The 22,644-nt window shown below is 39.1% G+C and overlaps 1 protein-coding gene across 2 annotated transcripts in view; it reads left to right on the forward strand.

The window, feature by feature from the left end:
* The first annotated feature begins 19,846 nt into the window (after positions 1–19,846).
* MDFIC (MyoD family inhibitor domain containing) overlaps positions 19,847–22,644 on the forward strand; it is a 91,620-nt gene continuing 88,822 nt past the window's right edge. Inside the window, exons 1-2 of one of the 2 annotated variants that reach the window (XM_025381013.1) lie at positions 19,847–20,453; positions 20,744–20,954. In XM_025381013.1, coding sequence (XP_025236798.1) covers positions 20,861–20,954 — 94 coding nt within the window. In that variant the 5' untranslated portion in view covers positions 19,847–20,453; positions 20,744–20,860. The remainder of the gene's footprint in view (positions 20,454–20,743; positions 20,955–22,644) is intronic. The other variant, XM_025381014.1, reaches the window with a different exon arrangement.

The following is a 22,644-nucleotide window of genomic DNA, read 5'->3' on the forward strand; positions in this document are numbered from 1 at the left end:
ATAGATATAGATACGAAAGGGAGTTTATTAAGGAATATTGACTCACATAGTCATAAGGTGAAGTCCCACAATAGGCCATTTGCAAGCTGAGGAGCAAGGAAGACAGTCTGAGTCCCAAAACCTCAAAAGTAGGAAAACCAACAGTGCAGCCTTCAATCTGTGTCCAAAGGCTTGAGAGCCACTGGAAAACCACTGGTGTAAGTCCAAGATTCAAAAAGCTGAGGAACTTGGAGACTGATGTTCAAGGCATGAATCATCCAGTGAGGGAGAAAGATTGAGGCCAGAAGACTCAGCCAGTCTAGTTCTTCCACGTTCCTCTGTCTGCTTTTATCTTAGCTGTGCTGGCAGCTGATTAGATGGTGCCCATCCAGATTGAGGGTGGGTCTGCCTCTCTCAATCCAGTGACTCAAATGTTAATCCCCTTTGGCAACACCCTCACTGACACACCTAGGAACAATACTTTGCATTCTTCAATCTAATGGAGTTGGAACTCAATATTAGCCATCACAGATATCCAGGAAAACATTTGTAAAATAACAACTCACTGATAAATAATTCATGGGTCTTAGAAGACATTGCCATGAAAATTAGATAACATTTTTAACAGTGATATTGAAAATACAATATGTCAAACTTGGTGATACAGAGCTAAAGCAGTATTTAGAGGGAAAGTAATGGCTTTAAATATTTCTATGTGAAAAGAAGAAAGTTCCAAATCAATGATGCACTTTAAGAACCTAGAAAACGTAGAGCAAATTAAATCCATTTTGCATAGAAAAAAAAAAAGAAATATATAGAGTAGAAATCAATGATATAGACAAGCAACCAAGAAAATTTTAGAGTTAAAAAGTGGATTATTTGAAAGGACCAATAAAATTGATAAGCTTCTACCAGACAGAATAAGAAAATACAGAAAGAGAGAGTGTGGATAACATCAAGAACAAATGATGGATTTTCATGTCATATCCTGTACATATTAAAAGAATAACAGGAGAATGTTAACAATAACATTGTGCCAAAATTTTTAACTTCTTGAAATACAGTTTACCAGAACTGACACCAGACAAAACAGAAAATCTGTGATCTCAGTACAGGCAAAGATTTCTTAGAAAGGACAAAAAAATATACAGTAACAATTCAATAGAGTTGTTGAATAAAATGCAGACTTGGGAAGTAGATTCTTGGTATTATATTTGTTTTCTAACCATAGAGCTTTAAATATATGCATTAGGAAAACACTAGAGAATATCATAGAAAGGTTATGATGATTAAACCCACTGTGGTAGGAAGCTTCTGACATGGTTCCCAGTGATCCCCACCAGTTACTATTTACCCACTCATCGATCTACTCTTCTTTAGGGTATGCTACACATTCTTCAAACCAACAAATATGACACAAGTGATGAGATATCACTTGTGTCATCAGGTGTCTTCTCCCTTGCTCACACTATTTCTGGCACTCTCTTGCCCACTTTCTCACTTGCTCTGATGAAGCTAGGTGCCACATTGTGATATTTTATAGAGAGGTACATATAGCAAGAAATGGCATGAGGCCTGTGATCAATAACTTATGAAAAACTGGCACCTTAGTCAAACTATGCATAAGAAACATAATTATGTCAACAGTCTCATAGGTGAGTGTATTAGTAGGGATTCCCTAGAGGGACAGAACTAATAGGATATATATATATATATCCTATTGTTGTATACATGTATATATCCTACTGTTGAGTGTATATATATCATATATATGATACATATATATAAAAAGGGGAGTTTATTATTAACTTACACGATCACAAGGTTCCACAATAGGCTGTCTGCAAACTTGAAGAGTAAGGAGAGCCAGTCTGAGTCTCAAAACTGAAGAACTTGGAGTCCGATGTTTGAGGGCAGGAAGCATCCAGCATGGGAGAAAGATATATGCTGGGAGGCTAGGCCAGTCTAACCTTTCCACATTTTTCTGCCAGCTTTATATTCACTGGCAGCTGATTAGACTGTGCCCACAAGATTAAGAGGGGGTCTGCCTTCCCCAGTCCACTGACTCAAATGTTAATCTCCAGTTAATCAACACCCTCACAGACACACCCTAGATCAATACTTTGCATCCTTCAATCCAATGAAGTTGACACTCAGTATTAACCATAACGAGTCCACCCCTTTTCTTTTTCTTTCTTTCTTTTCTTTTTCTTTTTCTTTTTTTTTTTTGAGATGGATTCTCACTCTTGTCATCCAGGTTGGAGTGCCATAGCATGTTCTCGGCTCACTGCAACCTCTGCCTCCCAGGTTCAAGCGATTCTCCTGCCTCAGCCCCCTGAGTAGCTAGGATTACAGGCATCAGACACCACACCGAGCTGATTTTTGTATTTTTAGCAGAGACAGGGTTTCCCCACGTTGGCCACACTAGTCTTGAACTCTTGACCTCAGGTGATCCTTCTACTTCGGCCTCCCAAAATGCTGCGATTACAGGCATAAGTCACCGTGCCCAGCCAAGTCCACCCTCTTCAACTTGAACCCATACACAACTCCTTAGATCATACATAATCTCCAAATAAAGACAATAATAAGGTCATAATTATGCCTAACAAAGTACAAGTATCCTTCGTACAACCAGAAATGGACCAATCCCCAACCCAAATGCTATTACATAAAGTTAACAATACTTAAATGCTTTTATGAAGTCAATAAATCTCATGTCACATGATAAAGGAAAAGGAAATGAAATAAAGATGTTTTCTTAGTACAAGTGTATACATGCACAAACATGTTTTTAACAAAAGAAGGTGGAAATATTCATGACAGTTACAGTCCTCGGTTCTGCAGCTGGTCACGTGATCATAGTTGGTATTGATGACTACCTTCTTTTACTACCCATTCTGTATTCCCTTTGCCCTCAACAAGCACCTCAGCAGGTCATGGTTTTTTTCCTGGTGGAGTGACCCAAACCTTCAATCCTGAGGGGTCTGGACCGTCTATAGTCCTTCCTGGATTGGGCTGTTGTAGTTTCCCATTGACCTTAACCATAGGACATGGTAATACTAAGAGATGCCTTAATGGATCTTCTGTATTCCATGAATACTCTTCCTTACCTTTGTTATGGAGTAGTAGACTGATTTCATCTTGATAGTCCGGGTCAATCACCCCAGCCAACACTGTAACTCCCTTCTCAGTCTGTTGACTTAAACATAGGAGGAGCCCAAAGTGTCCAGGTGGCAATCTTAACTTCCAGTTTAATGGAATCATTGTTGTATCTCCTGGTGGCAGCATTCCTCCCTCTGGAACTAAGACCTCTAGGCCAGCAGAACGTAATGTTGTGGGAGCAGGAAGCACACAATTTTGTTAGTAGATCACTAGGGGTGATGGTGAGTGCTGCCACTTCCACTTCCACCCCTTGATTCCTGGATCCATTAATCCTGGCTATGAGAGTAACAGTACCATATATTGGACGCTGATTTAGAGCATACATGGCCTTCTAGATAACTTTGCCCCAGTCCTGCAAAGTATTGTCACCTAGTTGGTATTGTAATTGTGAGTTCAAAAGGCCATTCCACTGTTCTAGCAATCTGGCTGCTTCAGGATGATGGGGAACATGGTAAGACCAGTGAATTCCATAAACATGAGCCCACTGCTGCACTTCTTTAGTCATAAAATGAGTGCCTTGGTCAGAGCCAATGCTGTGTGGAATACCATGATGGTGGATAAGACATTTCGTGAGTCCATGGATGGTAGTCTTGGCAGAAGCATTGTGTTCAGGATAGGCAAACCCACATCTGGAGTAGTAATTGTCTATTCAAGTAAAGACAAACTTATGCCCTTTCCATATTAGAAGAGGTCCAATAAAATCAACCTGCCACCAGGTAGCTGGCTGATCACCCCGAGGAATGGTGCCATATCGAGGGCTCAGTGTTGGTCTCTGCTGCTGGGAAATTGGGCACTCAGCAGTGGCTGTAGCCAGATCAACTTTGGTGAGTGGAAGCCCATGTTGCTAAGCCCATGTGTAACCTCCATCCCTGCCATCATGACCACTTTTTTCATGGGCCCACTGGGCAATGACAGGGGTGGCTGGGGAAAGAGGGCAACTGATGTCTACAGAACAAGTCATTCTATCCACTTGATTATTAAAATTCTCCTCTGCTGAGGTCACCCGTTGGTGAGCACTCACATAGGATATAAATATCTTCACAGTTTTTGGCCACTCAGAGAGATCCATCCATATATATCTCTTCCCCAAATTTCTTTGTCACCACCTTGCGATTGTGTAAGTTAATACACAAGGCTGTTTTCAAGAAATACATAATACGCAAGATCATTCTAAAGTCTGTTTTCAAGAAATACATAATACACAAAATCATTCTAAAATTCATATGAAAAGGTAGAGCACTTAAAACAGTTAAATCAATTTTGGAAAAAAATACTGGGAGACTTGAACTATATGACTTTAATGCTTACAGTAAAACTAGAGATATGGTGTGGTATTCATGTAATGAATTCCACACGTAATGAATTCATGTAATGAAAAATAATTGATGGAACAGGCTAGAGTCCAGAAACAGACCCATGGATTTATAGCTGAGGTTTGACAAAACTGGCAAATTCACTGGATGAGGGAAAGAGATGTATTTAACACATTTTGCTGGAACCACTGAAAGTCTATATATATAAAAAAAGTTAATCGACACTCGTATCTCAATTAACATGCCCAGAAAGAACAATTGAGATCATAAACCTAAATTTAAAAATCAGAACCATGAAGTTCTCAAAGAAAATTCACAACCTCAAAGCTGACAAAAATTTCTTGGACAGGCTAAGATAAGCATAAACCATAACATTAAAAAAGAGATAATTGGACATTATCAAAACTTAACATTTTGGCTCATCAAAAGACTTTGTCAAGAAATCAATAAGCAAGCTACTATGTGGGAAAAATATTCACAGCATATACATCGAAATAAAAGACATATACTATATAATTACAATATTATATCCAATATTTCATATATAATACACACATACATATATGGCAATAAAACTCCAAGCAACTCAACTTAAAAATCAGCAAGATACATATGAATGGTCAATAAACACATGAAAAAGTGCGTAACCTCATTATCTATCAAAGAAATTCAAATTAATACCACAGCGAGACATCACTTTTACCTACTATGATGGCTAAGATAAATAATACTGAAAAGATGCAATGTTACCAAGGATGTCAAGCAACTGGAACTCTCCGAAATTTCTAATGTGGTTATAAAATGGAAAACAACTGACAATTTTTCAAAAAGTTATCTATATGCTTACAAAGAAATCAGCCCCCAGGTACTTAGCAAGCACAAATAAAAACATATATTTACACAAAGACTTGTACTCAAATATTTATAGTAGATTTATTCATAATAAGAAAAACTTTAAATAACCCAAATGCCCAACAGCAGATGAATGAATAAACAAATAGTAGTATATCCACTTAAATGAAATAATCTCAGCAATAAAAAACGAAACTACTAATACATGCAGCAACATGAATAAATATAAAAATTATAATGTTAAGCTCAGTGATCCAGACACAAAACACTACACAGTGTGTTTAAATGCATTCATATAAAATCTACTTAAGGCAAGCTAATATATGTTGATAGAAATTAGATAATTTATAGTTAGAGAGTTGAGTGGAAAGAAATAGTGACAGACAAAAAAATGCAAGAATAAATTTTCTAGGGTAATGGAAATATTCCATGGCATTTTGGGTGGTGGTTAAATAGATATATACAATTGTTTGAAACTTATCAAACTAAACATTTATGCTCTGTTCATTTTCTTACATATTACTCATATCTCAGTTAAAATATCAGAATATCTGATGTTTTATGGGGGTTGAAAAATTCACTTATTTATTCATAGGTATGATGGAAAATATTCAGACCCTAGTAAAGTAGGTACACATTTATCGTGAAATAGACTGAAAGATTACTCCTGTATTTATTTGGATTTAGAAGTAAAGGAACAATGGTCCTCTGCTTTGGAAATGTCAGCATAAGTGCTGGGCAATAAGACAGTTGCCAAGGCTAAAGCTCTCTCCTTATAGTTCTGAATGGTGTTCTATCGTACACTGCAGATTTAGATAGAGACAAGTGACTAAATGATTATATTGGTTATCTATTGTTGCATTACAAATTACTCCAAAATTTAGTGGCTTAAAACAACACCCATTTGATATTCCATAGATTCAGTGGGTCTGGAATCTAAGCAAGGTTTAGCTAGGTTCTCTACTTCAGGGTTTCTCACAGGCCAAAATCAAGTTGTCAGCAGGCTGTGGTCTCATTTGAAGGCTCAACTAGGGAAGGATTTTCTTCTAAACTTACTCATAGGGTTTTCAACAGGATTCACTTCTTCAAGGGCTATTGGCTGAAAGTCACCCTCAGTTCCTTGCTGTAAAGAAGACAGAGAGTAAGTGCCAACATGAGGGGGAGAGAGATAGAGAGAGAGATAGAGAGAGAGCAAGAGAGTGCAAGAGAGCACAAGCATACAAGACGAAACGTTCAGGCTTTTGTAACCTAATCCTAGAAGAAATATTTCATGATTTTGCCTTATTGTACTCATTAGAAGTAAGTCACTGGGTTTAGCTACATAGGAGGTGAGGATCATTAAAGATTGTCTTGGAATGCTACCTGGTAAGATACTTAATAATGTGTCTAGGTAAGGAGATACTAAGTGTAATATACTGTTTCAAGGAGAATTATATTTTCTGGACTTCAGTATGAGTTATTTTACCTTAATGTTGAGAAATTTGTATGATGCTATAGAGAAAATATAGCAATCTTTAAATATATCTTCATATTACATAGTTGTTTTATATATATATATATATATCTCAGATAGTTGTATAATACAAACATTGATATGGGAAGAAAATCTTTCAGAGTCATAAATTACTACATTTCCACTGAAATTTGTAAAATTAAGTACTAAAGGTAATATGACCTCCATAAAGTAATTTAACTTGATTTTTTTTTTTTTTTTTTTACTTAAGAAGGAATACAGTGCATTTTATTTATTTAATTTTTAATTTTTGTAGGTACATAGTGGGGGTGTATATTCATGGAGTACACGAAATATTCTGAAACAGGCATACAATGTGTGATAAGCACATCAGGATAAATGGGGCATTCATTATCTCAAGCATTTGTTCTTTCTTTGTGTTATAAACAAATCCAATTTACTCTTAGTTATTTATAAACATGCAATAAATTATTGTTGACTGTAGTCACCTTGCTGTGCAATCAAATACTAGATCTTATTCATTTTATCTATATTTTCATATCTATTAACCATGCCCTATCCCTTCACCCCCACCACTACCCTTCCCAGCCTCTGGTAACCATCCTTCTACTCTCTATCTTCATGAGTTCAATAGTTTTAATTTTTAGCTCCCATAAATAAGTGAGTACATGTGAAGTTTGAGTTTCTGTGCCTGACTTATTTCACTTAACATAATCTCCCAGTTTCATCCATGTTGTTGCAAGTGACTGGATCTCATGTTCCTTATGACTCATTAGTACTCCATTTTGTATATGGAGTACTAAATTATCTTTTATCCATTTGTCTGTTGGACACTTAGGTTGCTTTTAAATCTTGGCTACAGTGAATTAACTAGATTTTTTAAGTTGATGGTATCATTTTCAGAAATATAAATATGTGTATTGTGTATTTTAATAGTTTGTATAGATATAATTTGATTGTATGAAAAATTAATTACTTATTGGCATGATATGTCAATGAAAGAGCTCATCTCAGAACACCGAAAATAATTATTTAATTTAAAGAAGATTTTTAAAAGGTATTGATTTTAAGGAATTTATTAATTACACTACCATTATTATGCACTTAAAACATGTAGGATAACAAAATAATTTGAAAAATTTTTCTAATTTAAAAAATATATATATTTTACACAATATTTGGAAATTTCCATTTGTCTTCTATTGAAATCATGAAACTACATGTTCATAGATAGGTAAACGTTTTTGTTAATATATTGTATGAGTTAAGCTTTCATATTATCCATAATCCTGAAAGCAAGATTCTTTTAAGTAGAGTTTATCATTTTTTGGAAGAATTTTAAGAAATCAAAAGAATGACATTATATTCACCAAGATGAAAAGATGAATTTTCTTCATTTTGTCTCAGTTAAATATGTGCTACTTTTCATAGATCTGTTGCTTTGGGTCCAATGCCACTAAGGAAGTATCTCAAACTGCTGGTTGTTTTGCTATAATATTTCAGTTTACCCTTGGATTAAGGTTTAGGATTCTCTAATTAATCAAAAGTCTTGTCTTTCCCTGTTGTCCCATTGTTTATACTGAGTGAGGAGTGGGACTGGGAGAGGGATGTGAGTCCTTGATATAAGAACCATTGAGTCTTGGAAAGCATGACTTTAGCAAAGCTGAAGAAAGAAAGTGATTTATGTTCCTTATGCTGACCTAAAAATCAGAATCATAATTTGAGTTGAAGAATCCTCAATAGCCTTGTTTTGAAGGTAGTTATGCTTACTTTTGAAAATTACACTTAATTTTTAAAATGCCTTTACAAAAGTGAAATTGAGAAAATCTCAGACCCTCTACAAGGACTGATTTATCAGAAGGCAAAAATCTGGGTGGCTCTAAGAAGTTGCTTCTGTCTGATGTGGAAGGCATCCGCTCCTTTGTATGAAAGAGATTTAGTCTCTGTAACACTGAGCAATCATAGACAATGTCCGTCGGTCAGTATCTAAGAGAAGAGTACTGTGGGTCTGAGTGCATACCAAATGAGATATTCTAAAGTCATTCCAGCAACTGTAAATCAAATGGTTTCATTTTGTAATGGTTAGTTTTAACCTTGCCTTTTTATAATCTTTGGCATTTATGTTTATGTTTTACATGGCTTATATATTTCTTTTGACGTAGTTTAATAATTATACCTTTATAAGCACCACTCTCCTTCTTTTGTTAAAAAAATTATCTCTTACTCACTAGTGGGCTTTCAAAATACCAGCTTCCTGGTTACTGAGAGACCCAGGAGAGATTTGTCTGTTCTTCAGAAACTAAAAGATAAAAGTATAGGACAAAAAGAGATGGACCAAGGGCCTCTAGCCAAGGTCACAGTTTAACAACACTATGGAACCTATGAAGTGAAGCAACACTATTCTATTATTGGTGGTTCAGTTTATGATGTTAATGCATGTAAGCTTTCTAAGAATACTAGTTTTTTGTTTGTTTGTTTGTTTCTGTCATGTGAATTTTTGCCAGCAACATGCAGCCAAGGGTATCTTGGACATACTTCAAATGGGTTTTTGTCTGATCACTTAGGGGGAAATTGCATGAATGGTCTCATTGTTAGAGAGTAAAGGCCTATAATAAAATTCTGAGATGAACTCAAAACTTCTGGAATGTATAAATGCCTTATTTTGATACGCGTTTTAAGAAATACAACAGAGCAGGCATGAGATTTGTTCTCTGAATGTCTTAGTTCTGTCTTCTCCTGTATCTTTGCACACACTGCATTCTTTTCCCTTCCTTTCCTTCTTTCCATGATTAACTCCCACTCAACCACGATGTCTTCTCCAAACCCATTTTATTTCTCAAATTCCTTTGTCTTCAGGTTGGATTTCGTGCCGTCCCTTCCTTCCTTCCACAGAAACTGACTCCTACCTCATCGTATGAATCTTCCATGAAGATCTTTTTTAAGATGAAAATCTTATTTTAATCTTCTCTTTATATCTTAATCTTCTCTTTACTTGGCCCTTTCCCCTACTCTACTTTTAAGTTCTGTTAGAGCAGGGACTTTGTCTCTTTATGTATGTATGTATGTATGTATGTATGTATGTATGTATGTTTGAGACAGAGTCTCATTCTCACCCAGGTCATAGTGCGGTGGTGCGATCTCGGCTCACTGCAACCTCTGCCTCCCAGGTTCAAATGATTCTGCTGACTCTGCCTCCTGAGTAGCTGGGATTACAGGCACGTGCCAGCACACCTGGCTAATTTTTGTATTTTTAGTAGAGACGGGGTTTCACCATGTTGGCCAGGCTTGTCTCAAACTCCTGACCCCAAGTGATCCATCCACCTCAGCCTCCCAAAGTGCTGGGATTACAGGCATGAGCTACAGTGCCTGGTCCTTTGTCTCTAATTCTATGTGCCTCCTATACACTCTCATAGCATTTCATCATTTTCATCACTGAACACTATTCGTGCTTATATATTTACATGTGTGATTACTTGATTAACGTCTATCTGCCTCATGACTAAACTTTATAGAGCCAGAAAACATCAGCTTTCTTTCCCACTTTATTCCAGTGTTTGCAAAGCAACGAATCTCTGTTGTTGACCAAATGAATTCTGTATTGCTAGGACCTAACAGGAAGTCTGGTGTACAGTATGCACTCAATATATAATATCTGATGAATAATTAGATGTGAATTTCAATTAAAGTCCAAGCTTTTTAACTTATAGAGTGGAGATGACAATACATTAATACCAGTTACATAGAGTTATCCCAAGGATAAAATTGAATGATGTGTGGTTTAAAAAAGTGTATATTTTAAGGGACTTTGTACATGGGAGTGATTACAATGAATGCTAAGAGATGGGCTGGAGCTGCAGAGGTATTGGGACAGACATATGTCAGACTCAAAAAAAGTTTTTTTTGATGAAAGGACTGCATTCCTTCAGGAATTCAAGAGTAAGATGACTTTTCTTCTTGATAGGGAAAGAACAGAAAAATTTGAATACTTAACATTAGCACATTGAGTCTAAATAGTCTCAATTTCACTATTCCTGAAGACAAGTTGTATTGGTTTCCTGTGGCCACTGTACCAAATTACCCCTAAATTTGTAGCTTAAAAGAACAAAAAATTATTCTCACAATCATAGAGACCAGAAGCCTGAAATTGAGGTGTTGTAAGTCCATCCTCCATCTTGAGGTCCTAGGGGAGAATCCACTCCATGACTCTTCTGATTTCTAATGGTGAGACAGCTTCTTCTGCTTGTGGCCATTTAACTTTAACCTCTGTGTCCATCTTTATATCACCTTCTCCTCTATGTCTGTCTTCTCCTCTGTGTGTCCCCTATAAGGATATTTGCCACTGAAATTAGGGCCTACCTGGATAATCCAGGAGTATCTCTTCATCTCACAATATTTCACTTAATTACATCTGCAAAGACTCTTTACCCAAACAGGTAACATTCACAGGTTCTGAGGACATGGAAGTATCTTTTAATAAGCCACCATTCAGCTCACTACCACAGTCTAAACAGGTTGAGTATCCCTTATTCAAAACGTATGGGACCAAAAACAGTTTGAATTTTGGATTTTTTCAGATATTGGAATATTTGCATATACATCATGGATATCTTGGGGCTGGGACCTGAGTCTTAATATGAAATTCATTTATATTTTATAAAGACCTCATACATGTAGCCTGAAGAGAATTTTATGTAATAGTTTTAATAATATATGTGACCTGTCACATGAGGTCAGGTGTGAAATTTTCCACTGTGGTGTCATGTCAGTTCTTTGGATTTTGGAGCATTTTAGATTTCAAATTTTTGGATTAGGGATGCTCAACTTGGGGGAGCTTCGGTAAAAAACAAAAACAAATACAAACAAACAAACAAACAAAACCTTTGTATGGATTTGCTGTTTCAACCAAAATTTGCTAGTGCTGCTGATCTGAAACAAAGCCAAACTAAGTAGTTGCTTCTACCTAATTTTAGGTATTTTAGGGGTATGTGTAAAGTACTCCTCCCCCAATATATATCCCTACAACATCTTCATTTATTCTGATAATTTTATTACATTACCTGATAATCTATCAACACAAATTGATGTAACACTTTTATTATGATGATGATTATTTTTAGCGGTGATGGTGGTAGCAGTAGTAGTAAAAGTTGTCATAATGATGGTCATAGTCATTATTTTGAACTCCTAGAGCACAGTTGAGTTAATCAGCACCTTCGTATATGGTACATTATCTTCACTGGTCTGTGCAAGGCCTCCCTTTTTATACCTATGTTTGTCTGCATGTATTTATTTGCTCTCTCTAATTTCCAGTCTCCACTCTCTTCTTTGTCTCCTCATAGGTTAGCATTCTCAGATGTTTATGCACATCCTTGTTTGTGTGTGTTCTTATAAAATGTGCTCTGTTTTCCCCACACATATTTTTAGTTATTAATTGGTGCTGAACAAAAATTACATTCTGCTTCTTGCACATTTCACTAAGTATCATTTTTAGATCTACTTTGTTTCTACATGTGTTTATCATCTGTTCCTTCTAATAGCTACACAATACCCCATGCTCTTCATCTACATAATCAACTTCCTGCTTTCCCAAGGATGGCTGCCTAGGTTGACTTCAACTCCCTGCCACACAAGTAGTGTGGCAATAAATAACCTCTCCATGTCTCCTTGTGGGCCTAAGTTCATTTTTGAGGGTCTATGAAGATAGAGACATAACTGTTGCTGGTAGAATTAAGAAGATCATGAGTTATTCATATATTTGTATTTAACATGTAAAATCAAATTTATTCCTTATAATACTTGGCCCAGATTTGCACACTGTCTAAAGTTGAGAACCTATGGTAGCAAGAAAAGAATATAGAGCTGCAGGTGCCGGGGTGACAGACAGGGGCTGTTCGAAGTAGGAGAGAGAAGAAGGATGGGAGGTGGAAGGATATTTAGGAAACCTTGACTTTTTCCTAGAGTTCATTATAGGTCCCATGCTTGGGTGAACAATATACAGTCATGCATAGCTTAATTGATGGGGGTATGTCCTGAGAAATGTGTCACTGGTTGATTTCATTGTTGTGTGAACATTAGAGAGTGTACTTCCACAAACCTAGATGATATAGCCTGCTACACCTTTATGTGGTATGGTATACTCTACTGATCCTAGGCTATACACCTATATGACAGGCCAGGCATGGTGGCTCACGCCTGTAATCCCAGCACTTTGGGAGGCTGAGGCAAGTGGATCACGAGGTCAGGAGTTCAAGACCAGCCTGGCCAAGATGGTAAAATCCCGTTTCTACTAAAAAATACAAAAATTTGCTAGGCGTGGTGGCAGACACCTATAATCTTAGCTACTTGGAAGGTTGAGGCAGGGAATTGCTTGAACCTGGGAGGCAGAGGTTGCAGTGAGCCGAGATCATGCCACTGCACTCCAACCTGGGGGACTGAGCAAGACTCCATATGAAAAGAAAAAAAGAAAGAAAGAAAGAAAGAAAGAAAGAAAGAAAGAAAGAAAGAAAGAAAGAAAGAAAGAAAGAAAGAAAGAGGAGGAAGGAAGGAAGGAAGGAAAAGGGAAGGAAAGAAAAAAAACCTGTACAACATGCTACTCTACTGAGAACTGTGGGCTATTGTAACACAATGGTCAGTATCCGTATATCTAAACAACAACAACAAAAAGGTAGAGTAAAAATATGGCATAAAAGATAAAAACTGGTATACCTGCATAAAGCAGTTCTGTTACAATCTTATGGGACCGCTGTCACATATGCCATCCATTGTTGACTGAAACATTCTTATGTTGCTCATGACTGTAGTTTTGTTGCAATCCTGCTTTTTAAATTTAGCATGTATTTCTTAATACAAAACTTGGAGAAATAGGGGCACTGATTCAAATGTCAGAGATGGTATTTTCTTTCTTTACTTGAGAATTTAAATGAGTTTAGGGGTTATAGTAACAAAAGAATCCTCATCTTCTACACCATTTTAAACATTTTTGTCATGATCATCATGCTGACATTATTTTCAACTGCAGTTTCAGCAGATCGGTCATTATTTTCAGGAGCTCCTTGTATTGAAAACTTTTCACAATTTTTATTCTCCTGGTATATCTAGGTTCAGTTTCTAAGTATGAAACAAATGTCTACTTACTGTCTACTGCATATGTTATGACCATTTTCATTTCTGTCTTCAGTCATGTTGCTTTTATCTGACAAGTGCCACTGTATGCCTTAACATCTCCCTCCCTTCCTTTAAAACACAAGAAGGAAAGTACAGTGACAGCAAGGAGAGACCCTGAAAGCCAGTGCCCCAGGCCAGAGAAGTCAGCCAACTGAAAGGAACACTAACTGAGACCTTGGAGAGGACTAATTCAGCAACAAGAGACTTTATGCCGGGTTCTTCGGTTACCCATTCATAACAGAAAATCTTTGGAACTTAAAAATACAACAACAGGCATGACCTTACTTTGCCGTCACTTAGAAATGATGGATTCATTTACATGCATTATCCAGATAGCTGGAGCAAGAAGCCTCGATGACAAGAAATTTAGGCTCCTAAGACTGGCTCTGTAATTAATCCAGGAACTGACCTTTGCCAAGTCATTTAACTTCTCTGGGGCTTTCATATTTCTTTGTCTTTGTAAGTGTTACTTCTATCTGGAATTCCCTAACTTCTTTGACAGGCAAACTTACTCATCCACAATACTCAATTTGGTATTATCTTCTTTCTAAAATGTACCCTGACTCTCCCCACCTACGCCTGAGCTGAGTTAGGTAGGTGCTACTTCCTTTTTGCTCCTGCAGTATGGTAAGTATTTGGGTGACTGTTCTGCTGCTACATTGCTGCCTTCTTCTGCCTCTGGCCTTACAGACCATGAATTCTCAAAAGACCAAAACAGTATTTCTTCTACACTTGAAACTCTAGTGTCTGGCATGTGGTTTGACATATAGTAAACATTCAATATATGTTTGTTGATCCTAGTGAGTAAACTTTATGTCTTTGTATTTTTTTTAATACATTAAATGAAGGAGTTGGGCAAAACTGGTGATTTTTAAACTTTTAAAAAGCAGAAGAACCAGTTGTTTCAGTTAAAATTTAAGAGAAGGACTAATACATTATGGAGAAAAGGAAGAAAGTGCTCTACTCTAACAGCAGGCTTCCAGAAACCTGTGCACCTGACCTCCCCTGCACCTGATTGCACCTGACACAGTACTAGGAGGTGGAGCAATGCGATCAAGACAGCTTGGCCTGAAATTATGATTGCTAATTCCCGTTGCAGCTGTAAAATTGTCATTCTGTGGAATTTACTCTTTCAAGTAGCAACCTTTTTTTAAAGGAATTTTTGAACATGTTTGAAAGAGTTTTTCCTGGAATGTAAAAAGATTGACCTGATTCCCTAAAAACAGAATATAGCACTCATATAACTAACTGACTCTTTCCTTAATGACTCAGGTTCTCATTAGGAGCATAGACTATTTCACGAAGCTGAATTCACAAAGGCGTTGTTACAACATGTTTATTTTCCTGTACCTTCATTGTCTGTCAGCTGTCATCTCTCCTGCTGTCAGTTTTTCTGACCTAATAGCTCCCTTAGCTAATCCCTTCCCCTCCATGTCCCTGCGCCCTAAGTTTTCTTCTTCTAAAACACTGTGAGCTGAAACAACAGAAAATAAAGTTTGATTAGAGGTGTGTATTCACAAAAGAACAAGTAAGATTTGAGAAGGATTATGTCTTTTGTGTTGGCACTTTCTGAACATCGTGAAGGTTACTTTAGGATTTTAGTATGTTGCTGTTATTTCCTGGTTTCTAGGTCATTGGGTTTGGAGATTGCTAAAGTCCTGCTTCTAACATAAATGAGGTAAATATATTTTCCAGAAAAACTACCCTTGATATAATCTGGGAATGACTCTTTAAAGGTAAAAATTTTTTTTTAAACAAAGAGGGTATTTGAATGTAAACTCTTAATGTATGTTTGCTTATAAATCATACCCAAGTACTTTTGTACAAATGTGCAATACACTGTATAAAAAGATACTCAAAAATAGAAATTAAAAATTATAACATAAAAACATATATAAATGCTCACTCTAATATTTTCTGCCCACATTTCAGTAGATTGTCTTATGCATCCCTTGGAATGCCCTTACAATTACACACCCCAGTTGTAGACCTCTGGTTTAGATACCTATGTAAGGAGATTAATTTTGACTTTACTAGGCAAATAAGCCTCTGCCCAAGTGAAAACTAATTTAGCTGCTTTTCAAGACATCAAATCAAATTTCTTTATCTCCAGAGCCTAATATGTGGCCTACTATATAGTAGATGCACAATAAATGTTTGATGAATGTTTAATGAATGAATGATGAAGATTAAGTAGTCCATAAGGATGCTTTATAAACTCTTTTAATTAGTCCTTTATTTCATTTGCTTAGCTCATGTCAGACCTCTTTCACAATGTGTTCACATACTATTATATAATCATTAGTGTGCACACCACTAGGCAGGAATGGTTGTAAGGCACACAAGAATTTCAAAGGCAGGGGGATTGATCCAGGGTAGGGCATTGAGTTTCACCAGCAAGCTGATACCCCTGGAGAATTTCCACCCACCCAGATTAAGATAGCATAAGACATGGAAAAATCTAGCTTAATAAAGACAACCCAGGGGGATCTGGGGTAGCAAGTGGGACACTGACAGTAGTAGTACTTAAACAGTAGTGGTTCTCCAAACCAAGCGGATAATGGTATTATGTCACTGGGAAGGATGTGGAGAAAGTGAGAGAGGCAACTAAGGATACATGTGGATTGAGTTCCAGGGCACCTTTTACTGTGCACAGTTGCCTTTTGCACTCTGATAACCTGCTAGTTAGTGAAGTACCATTTATATGCTTATAATCCAGTCCCATGTCCAGCAGCCTGTGTAGGACAGTTCCAATTAGGTGTCTCACACGTGCTGCATCATTTACATGGTTAGCTCAAGAGCTTTCCCCAAAAACTGTCTCTCCTGAATGTTTTCATCTCTGTAGGTCGTACCACCGTCATTGACCTAGATGCAGAAAGCTGGCAGTTGCTCTCGATTCCTCTAGCTTCCTCATCCTTTATCCCTATCTACTTGGCTCCATTCCCTCTGCCAGCATCAGCCCTTGCCTCCAGATTGGACTCCCTAGATCCACTCTCAGTCCTCCAAACAATTTTATGCATAATACCAGAGTGGCTTTTATAAATAGTAACTTAGAAAATATGTCTCCCCCTTCTAGAGTCTGAATGTTTGTAGTCCCCCAACATTCATATGTTGAATCCTAATCATCAAGGTGATAGTATTAGAAGGTGGGGCCTTGGGAAACTCTTGTGTGTCTGTTTTTTTTGAGACAGGATCTTGCTTTGTTGCCAAACTGGAGTGCAGTATCCCATATAGCTCACGGTAACTTCCAACTCTTGGGATTGAGTGATCCTCCCGCTTCAGCCTCTAGAGTGACTGGCTACAGGAGTATGCCACTATGCCCTGCTAATTTTTTAAAAACAATTTTGTAGAGATGGGGTCTTTGTATGTTGCCCAGGCTGGTCCTAGAGTGCTTGCCTCAAAAGATCTCCCTGCCTTAGTGTGAGCCACCACACCTGGCCTCTTGTGTCTTTTTGTTAGGACATTAATTCCATTCATGAGGGTTCCACTCTTATGACCTAGCTACCTCCCAAAGGCCCCACTTACTAACACCGTGACATCAGGGGCTAAGATTTCAGCATATGAATTTTGGGGAAACACAAACTTAGTTCATGACACTGAGTGAAAGAATGAGAGATGAACGTATGGGAGTGCTTGTCAGGAAACAAACTAAGCAATCAGAACAAGCAAGTGCAGCCAGGGATGTGGGAAATGGGAGGTGTAAGGGACACTCAGGAGCCCACACTTAACTCCTGGCATATCAGACACCAGGATAATGGCATTAAGACCACTTCTAGATCCTCCAGAAGGAAGACCTGAGTTACCTAGGGATGCAGGATAGCCTGCAAGAGAGACAGATCTGAGTTCTAATCCTGAAGGTACAATCTTGGCAATTTACTTATAGGGCAGACGGACAGATAAAAGAATTCATTGAACTCATTTGCGTCAAGTGCATGGCATGACAACCTGGTATTTTGATATGACCCTTTTGATACAGTCATTATGCCATGCTAAGCTTTACCCCTCAAGATGCTTCTGTGTAAATAGTAATAATAGTTGATACTTTTGAACACTTTTTCCCTTATTTGACAGTCTTCCAAATTCTATAGGAAAACTACCTTACCTAGTGCTCAAAAAGAAACTCTATGAAGAATTTCATTCTCATATTATGAGGCAAGCAAGGTATAGAGTGGGTGACTAGCTGTCCGAAGTTACACAGCTGAACGAGGTACAGTATTTGACAACCTTGGTGGTTCTACCCTACAGCTTCTCATTTGCTCCTAATGTTATTTTAATTTTGTGTCTTCTCCATTAAAGAGTAAGATTTTAAAATTTAATTTAAGGAATATCTATGGAATCAATCACCACGTGTGCAATATTAAGGACTGTGTGAAATTAAGTGAACAAATATTTATCATTGATTATGACTTTCTAGAAGAAAGCTGTAACTTCTTTATATTATTGCACCTTAACATCTTTGTGAGAGAATTTTAAAAATAGTGCAAGGAATGGTACAGGGATAAAACAGAATTTTCCAGAGCAGGTAAATTTTGAGTGCAGATGATGCTACAGTTGGCTCTGAGACGTCCTAAATGTTTGTTCTCTGGTGGTGATGAAGTCATCTTCAGAATTGATCTGCTTCCATCAAACAAATTCCAAATAGTCCAGGCTCCTAGACAAGTTTTCAAGAGAGTTAATGCACTTGAATTCATACCATTTCGGAAATCTCCACATAAAAAAAAAAATGTTAGTTATGGGTCATGGGGCAAAGTGTCATTTGTCTTTTTGGGGAGTATGGTCTGAATGACTGTCATCAGCAACTTTGAAGGTTGTTTTTTTTTTTTTTCCTGTGGTGGAGTCTTGCTCTTATCGCCCAGGCTGTAGTGCAATGGCACGATTTCAGCTCACTGCAACCTTTGCCTCCTGGGTTCAAGCGATTCTCCTGCTTCAGCCTCCCAGTAGCTAGAATGACCAGTGCCCGCCACAATGCCCAGCTATTTTTTCTATTTTTAGTAGAGATGGGGTTTCATCATGTTGGCCAGGCTGGTCTCGAACTCTTGACCTCAGGTGATCCACCCGCCTCACCCTCCCAAAATGCAGGGATTACAGGCGTGAACCACCGCGCCCGGCGAAGGCTGGCTTTTTTATGATCATTGAAATCAAATTAGAGTGCACTGTCTCTTCATAGGTAACAAATCATTGTCAACAATTGGAATCAATTCCAATGCGCTTTCTGAAGAAATGAAATTTCTGGGATATTATTAACGATGCACCTAGAAAGACAGTGAATCCAATGTACATTTTCTTCAATTTTGATAACGTTACTGTGATTCCTCGCTTGTCCAAGAGAATCGAAGAATCAGTTCGTTCTAGCTTTCTACAAATGAATTCTGCATTTCACTCAAAATGAAATAAAGAGCAAAATTATCTGAGTATACCATTAAAGTACTATATATCTGTAAATTACTTTACACTTGCTATTCTCAGCTCATCAGATTAAGCTACAATCAGAATGTGTCATTTATAAACGGAAAGTTGATCAGCTTTTTACTTCCGACCACAAGTTTATCTCCCCTCAGATACCACTGATCCATTGAGGTATTCAGCTTGCCATAGGCCAGGCTGGGGCCAGTACCAGGGCATCCACAAGGGTGCCAACCTTGTTTGCCTGGATTCCTCCAGCGGATTCGTGCAGCTGCAACTGGTTTTACCTGATCAGGAATCCTGTTTGACCGAAGAGTAATTTAGAAGCCAGAGATGAAGTGAGTAAACGTTCAACCCACGGGTAAAGGTTTCAAACGCACACTTTGTCTATCCCACCAGAAAAGTTCGATACTGTAATAGTGTTTTCGTTTCTCCTTGTCCCCTCTAAAGGTTTTCCTCAGGATAGTCCCAAAGCCTCCGTCGGTCTGGGGGCAGGAATAAGGAGAAGGGATGAGGTGACTTTTTGGACGGGGTAGGGGGACGTCTGGGCAGCCAGGGACCTGCCCATTCACTCCTCTTTCCCAGCCCCGGGAGGGCGCAGCGCCCGGGTGGGGAGCCCGCGCCAGCCCAGACCGGCTCTGGCCTCCTGACCCAGACAGCGCAGGGCGCTAGGGATCGCTCGGCCGAGCTCGGGTCGCGCCGCCCTCAGCCTCGGGGCCACCAGCCGAGAGTTCGAGGCCTCCCCGATCCGGATGTGATGAAAAGGAGCAACAGAGGGAGAAGTGTTTCAGGAGTGTAGGAGTGGAAGGGGGGAAAGAGAGGCAGAGAGGGGGAAGGCCCCCTTGCAGGGGAGCCGGCTGGAGTGAGCTGGCTGGAAAGAGGGGGCGGAGTGCGCGGAGTCACAGCCGCCACCGCTGCCGCAGTTGCCGCCACTGCGGCGTCTGGGCTGAGCCTGAGGGAGGCGGGAGGGACGCGCAGGGGCGGCCGCTGCCGTCGTCAGGCCACCGGGGCGAAAATGCGGCCGCTGCCGGAGCCTCGCTAACTTTCCGAGGCGGAAGAGGAGGAGGAGGAGGAAGGGGCTTGGAACGACTCGGGGGGATGCGGAGGTAGGTGGTCGTCTCCGGGCCGGGAAGAGGAGGGGTTTGATCCTTATCCCCGGGCTTCTCCCAAACCCGATCTCTCTTCCCAGCCCCTCCCCGCTGGGTCCACCTCGGAGCCCCGGGACCCCGCCGCTGTCAACTTGCGTTGTAACAGTTTTCCTCACTAGTTTCAAATCAAAACTTCCCCGGGGTGGAGTTTGAGGGAGGGAAGTGGAGGCGGAGGGAACGTCCCGCAGGGGTGGTGTGCTCTTCTCTAAAAACATTTTTTTTTAAATTTTTGTATATTTTTCCGCCAGAAGCAGTCAGTTCCCTGCACCCAGCACCTCACAGCCCTTCCTCCGGGCGCCCTGCGGGGCGGCGAGCTAGGCAGCAGCGGCGCAGCGCGGCGCGGCGCGGGCTTGGCGTAGCGGCCCATGTCCGGCGCGGGCGAAACCCTCGCTCCCGGGCCCGCGGGGCCGCAGCGCGCGGCCGAGGCGGGCGGCGGCCGGCTGGGCTCCACAGCCCAGGGTGAGTGCGCGCTTGCCAGTGGCAAGCTTCTTTGTCATTGTTGCCTTTTTCAGTTTGCTCACACGTGTACAGATGGGGGTAGGTGGAGTGCTGTGAGGAGGGGCTCCCGCCTCATAGTTGAGAACTTTTGCACAGTTCGCGTTACTCAGGCTAGTTCTTCAGGATCCTTGCCCTAGATCAACAACCGGGTAAGAGGGCGGGATCCGTTGGTCCCTCCACTCCCCCTTCGTTTGGTTGCGAAGAAACAGGATGACAGCATTGCTTCTTTCTTAAGCATATGCATGTTTGGGCCTAAGACTCAATGTGTAGGTTCTGAAGCGCTTCTCCTCTAGGTCACTTCAGCAGATCCAGGACTGCCCTAGCTCTCTGAACAAGCATGCGCTCACTCCGTTTCATCTTTCTGTTTCTTGTTGGCTCCTCTACGACCCAGTTGATAGTTCTGTTTTCTGTGACCAATGGCTTTGGAATGGCTTATGCATGTTTTCAATAACTGGTTTGTTTTGAAATAAACAAGGTTTATAAGAAACACTTTCCAAGAATGAATTAGCTTCTTTGTGTTCTTCCAAAGTGTAAACACACACAGCCTATAAAATACTCTTGCGTCTGGGGAACTTCCATAACAAGCTTCTAAACGAGTTGAACTTTTCTTCTCTTGAAGGCCATATACTTCAGGTTTCCATTGGTGACAGAGAGGAAAGTTCTTAAACTTCTAATGCATTTTACTCTAAGGATGGTTTTGAGCTACATAATTCTGTCACTGATATATCAGAACTAAGTAATTTTTCCAGTGCTCAAAAACCTACCATATACCCTTGATTTTAGGCATATCTGATAGCTTTATTTCCCACTTCTAGTACTAATGTAGTGAATCTTAGGGAGACTTTTTTAAGGCAGCAAAATTGGGAAAGGAGTTAACTTTCAAGCCACAATAGGTAAAAGCAGAAAATGTCTGTGGTTAAATTAAAATGTTCTGGTACCTAGGGCTGTTAAACTGAATTATATTTATCATTAATTTTTGCCTCTAAATGAGTGACTCCGTTTTCTAAACAGAGAAAATAAAAATGATGAACTGCAGAAAATCAGAGAACTAGAATGATAAACATATGTTTTCTCAGAAGCAGCCCATGTTCTCCACATTGTATTGTCAGCACAATCATTTTCCCGTCATTAGACATGCTGTTAGTAGTCATATCGACTCATTGATGGGCTATTTATGCTCACACTTGAGCTGCTAATCACTATTGTTAAACTAGGCTTATGCCAAAAATCAACATCAAACACCCAAGGAAAATAATTTGATTTGGAAATAGCTAATATCTACAATATCCAACTTTAATAGTTTGCATTTTTAAAATCATCTGGGAGAATGTGCAGTGGTACTTGTATCTGTGCATTAGAATGCTGGATTGTGTCATGTGATCTGACCTTAAGAACCAGAGCATCTAGAATGGCCTGAAGTAGCACATTTGTTGGGTACAACACACATTATCAGTGTAGAAACTCTTGGGTTTCTACCTGAAACTCTTGGGTTTTACCTGAAAATTGCCTTAGCTTTAGCAACATAGTTAGACATTTTTAAAAATTATTATTAGTTTAACTTTGATTGAAAACTTTCTTTAAATGGGAATCAATGTAATTTAAACATAAAGTTGATTTTTAAAAAGAGAATCTGCAGAATCTTGTTAAAATA

The sequence above is a fragment of the Theropithecus gelada genome, chromosome 3 (genome assembly GCF_003255815.1).
Source record: "Theropithecus gelada isolate Dixy chromosome 3, Tgel_1.0, whole genome shotgun sequence".
Taxonomy (NCBI): domain Eukaryota; kingdom Metazoa; phylum Chordata; class Mammalia; order Primates; family Cercopithecidae; genus Theropithecus; species Theropithecus gelada.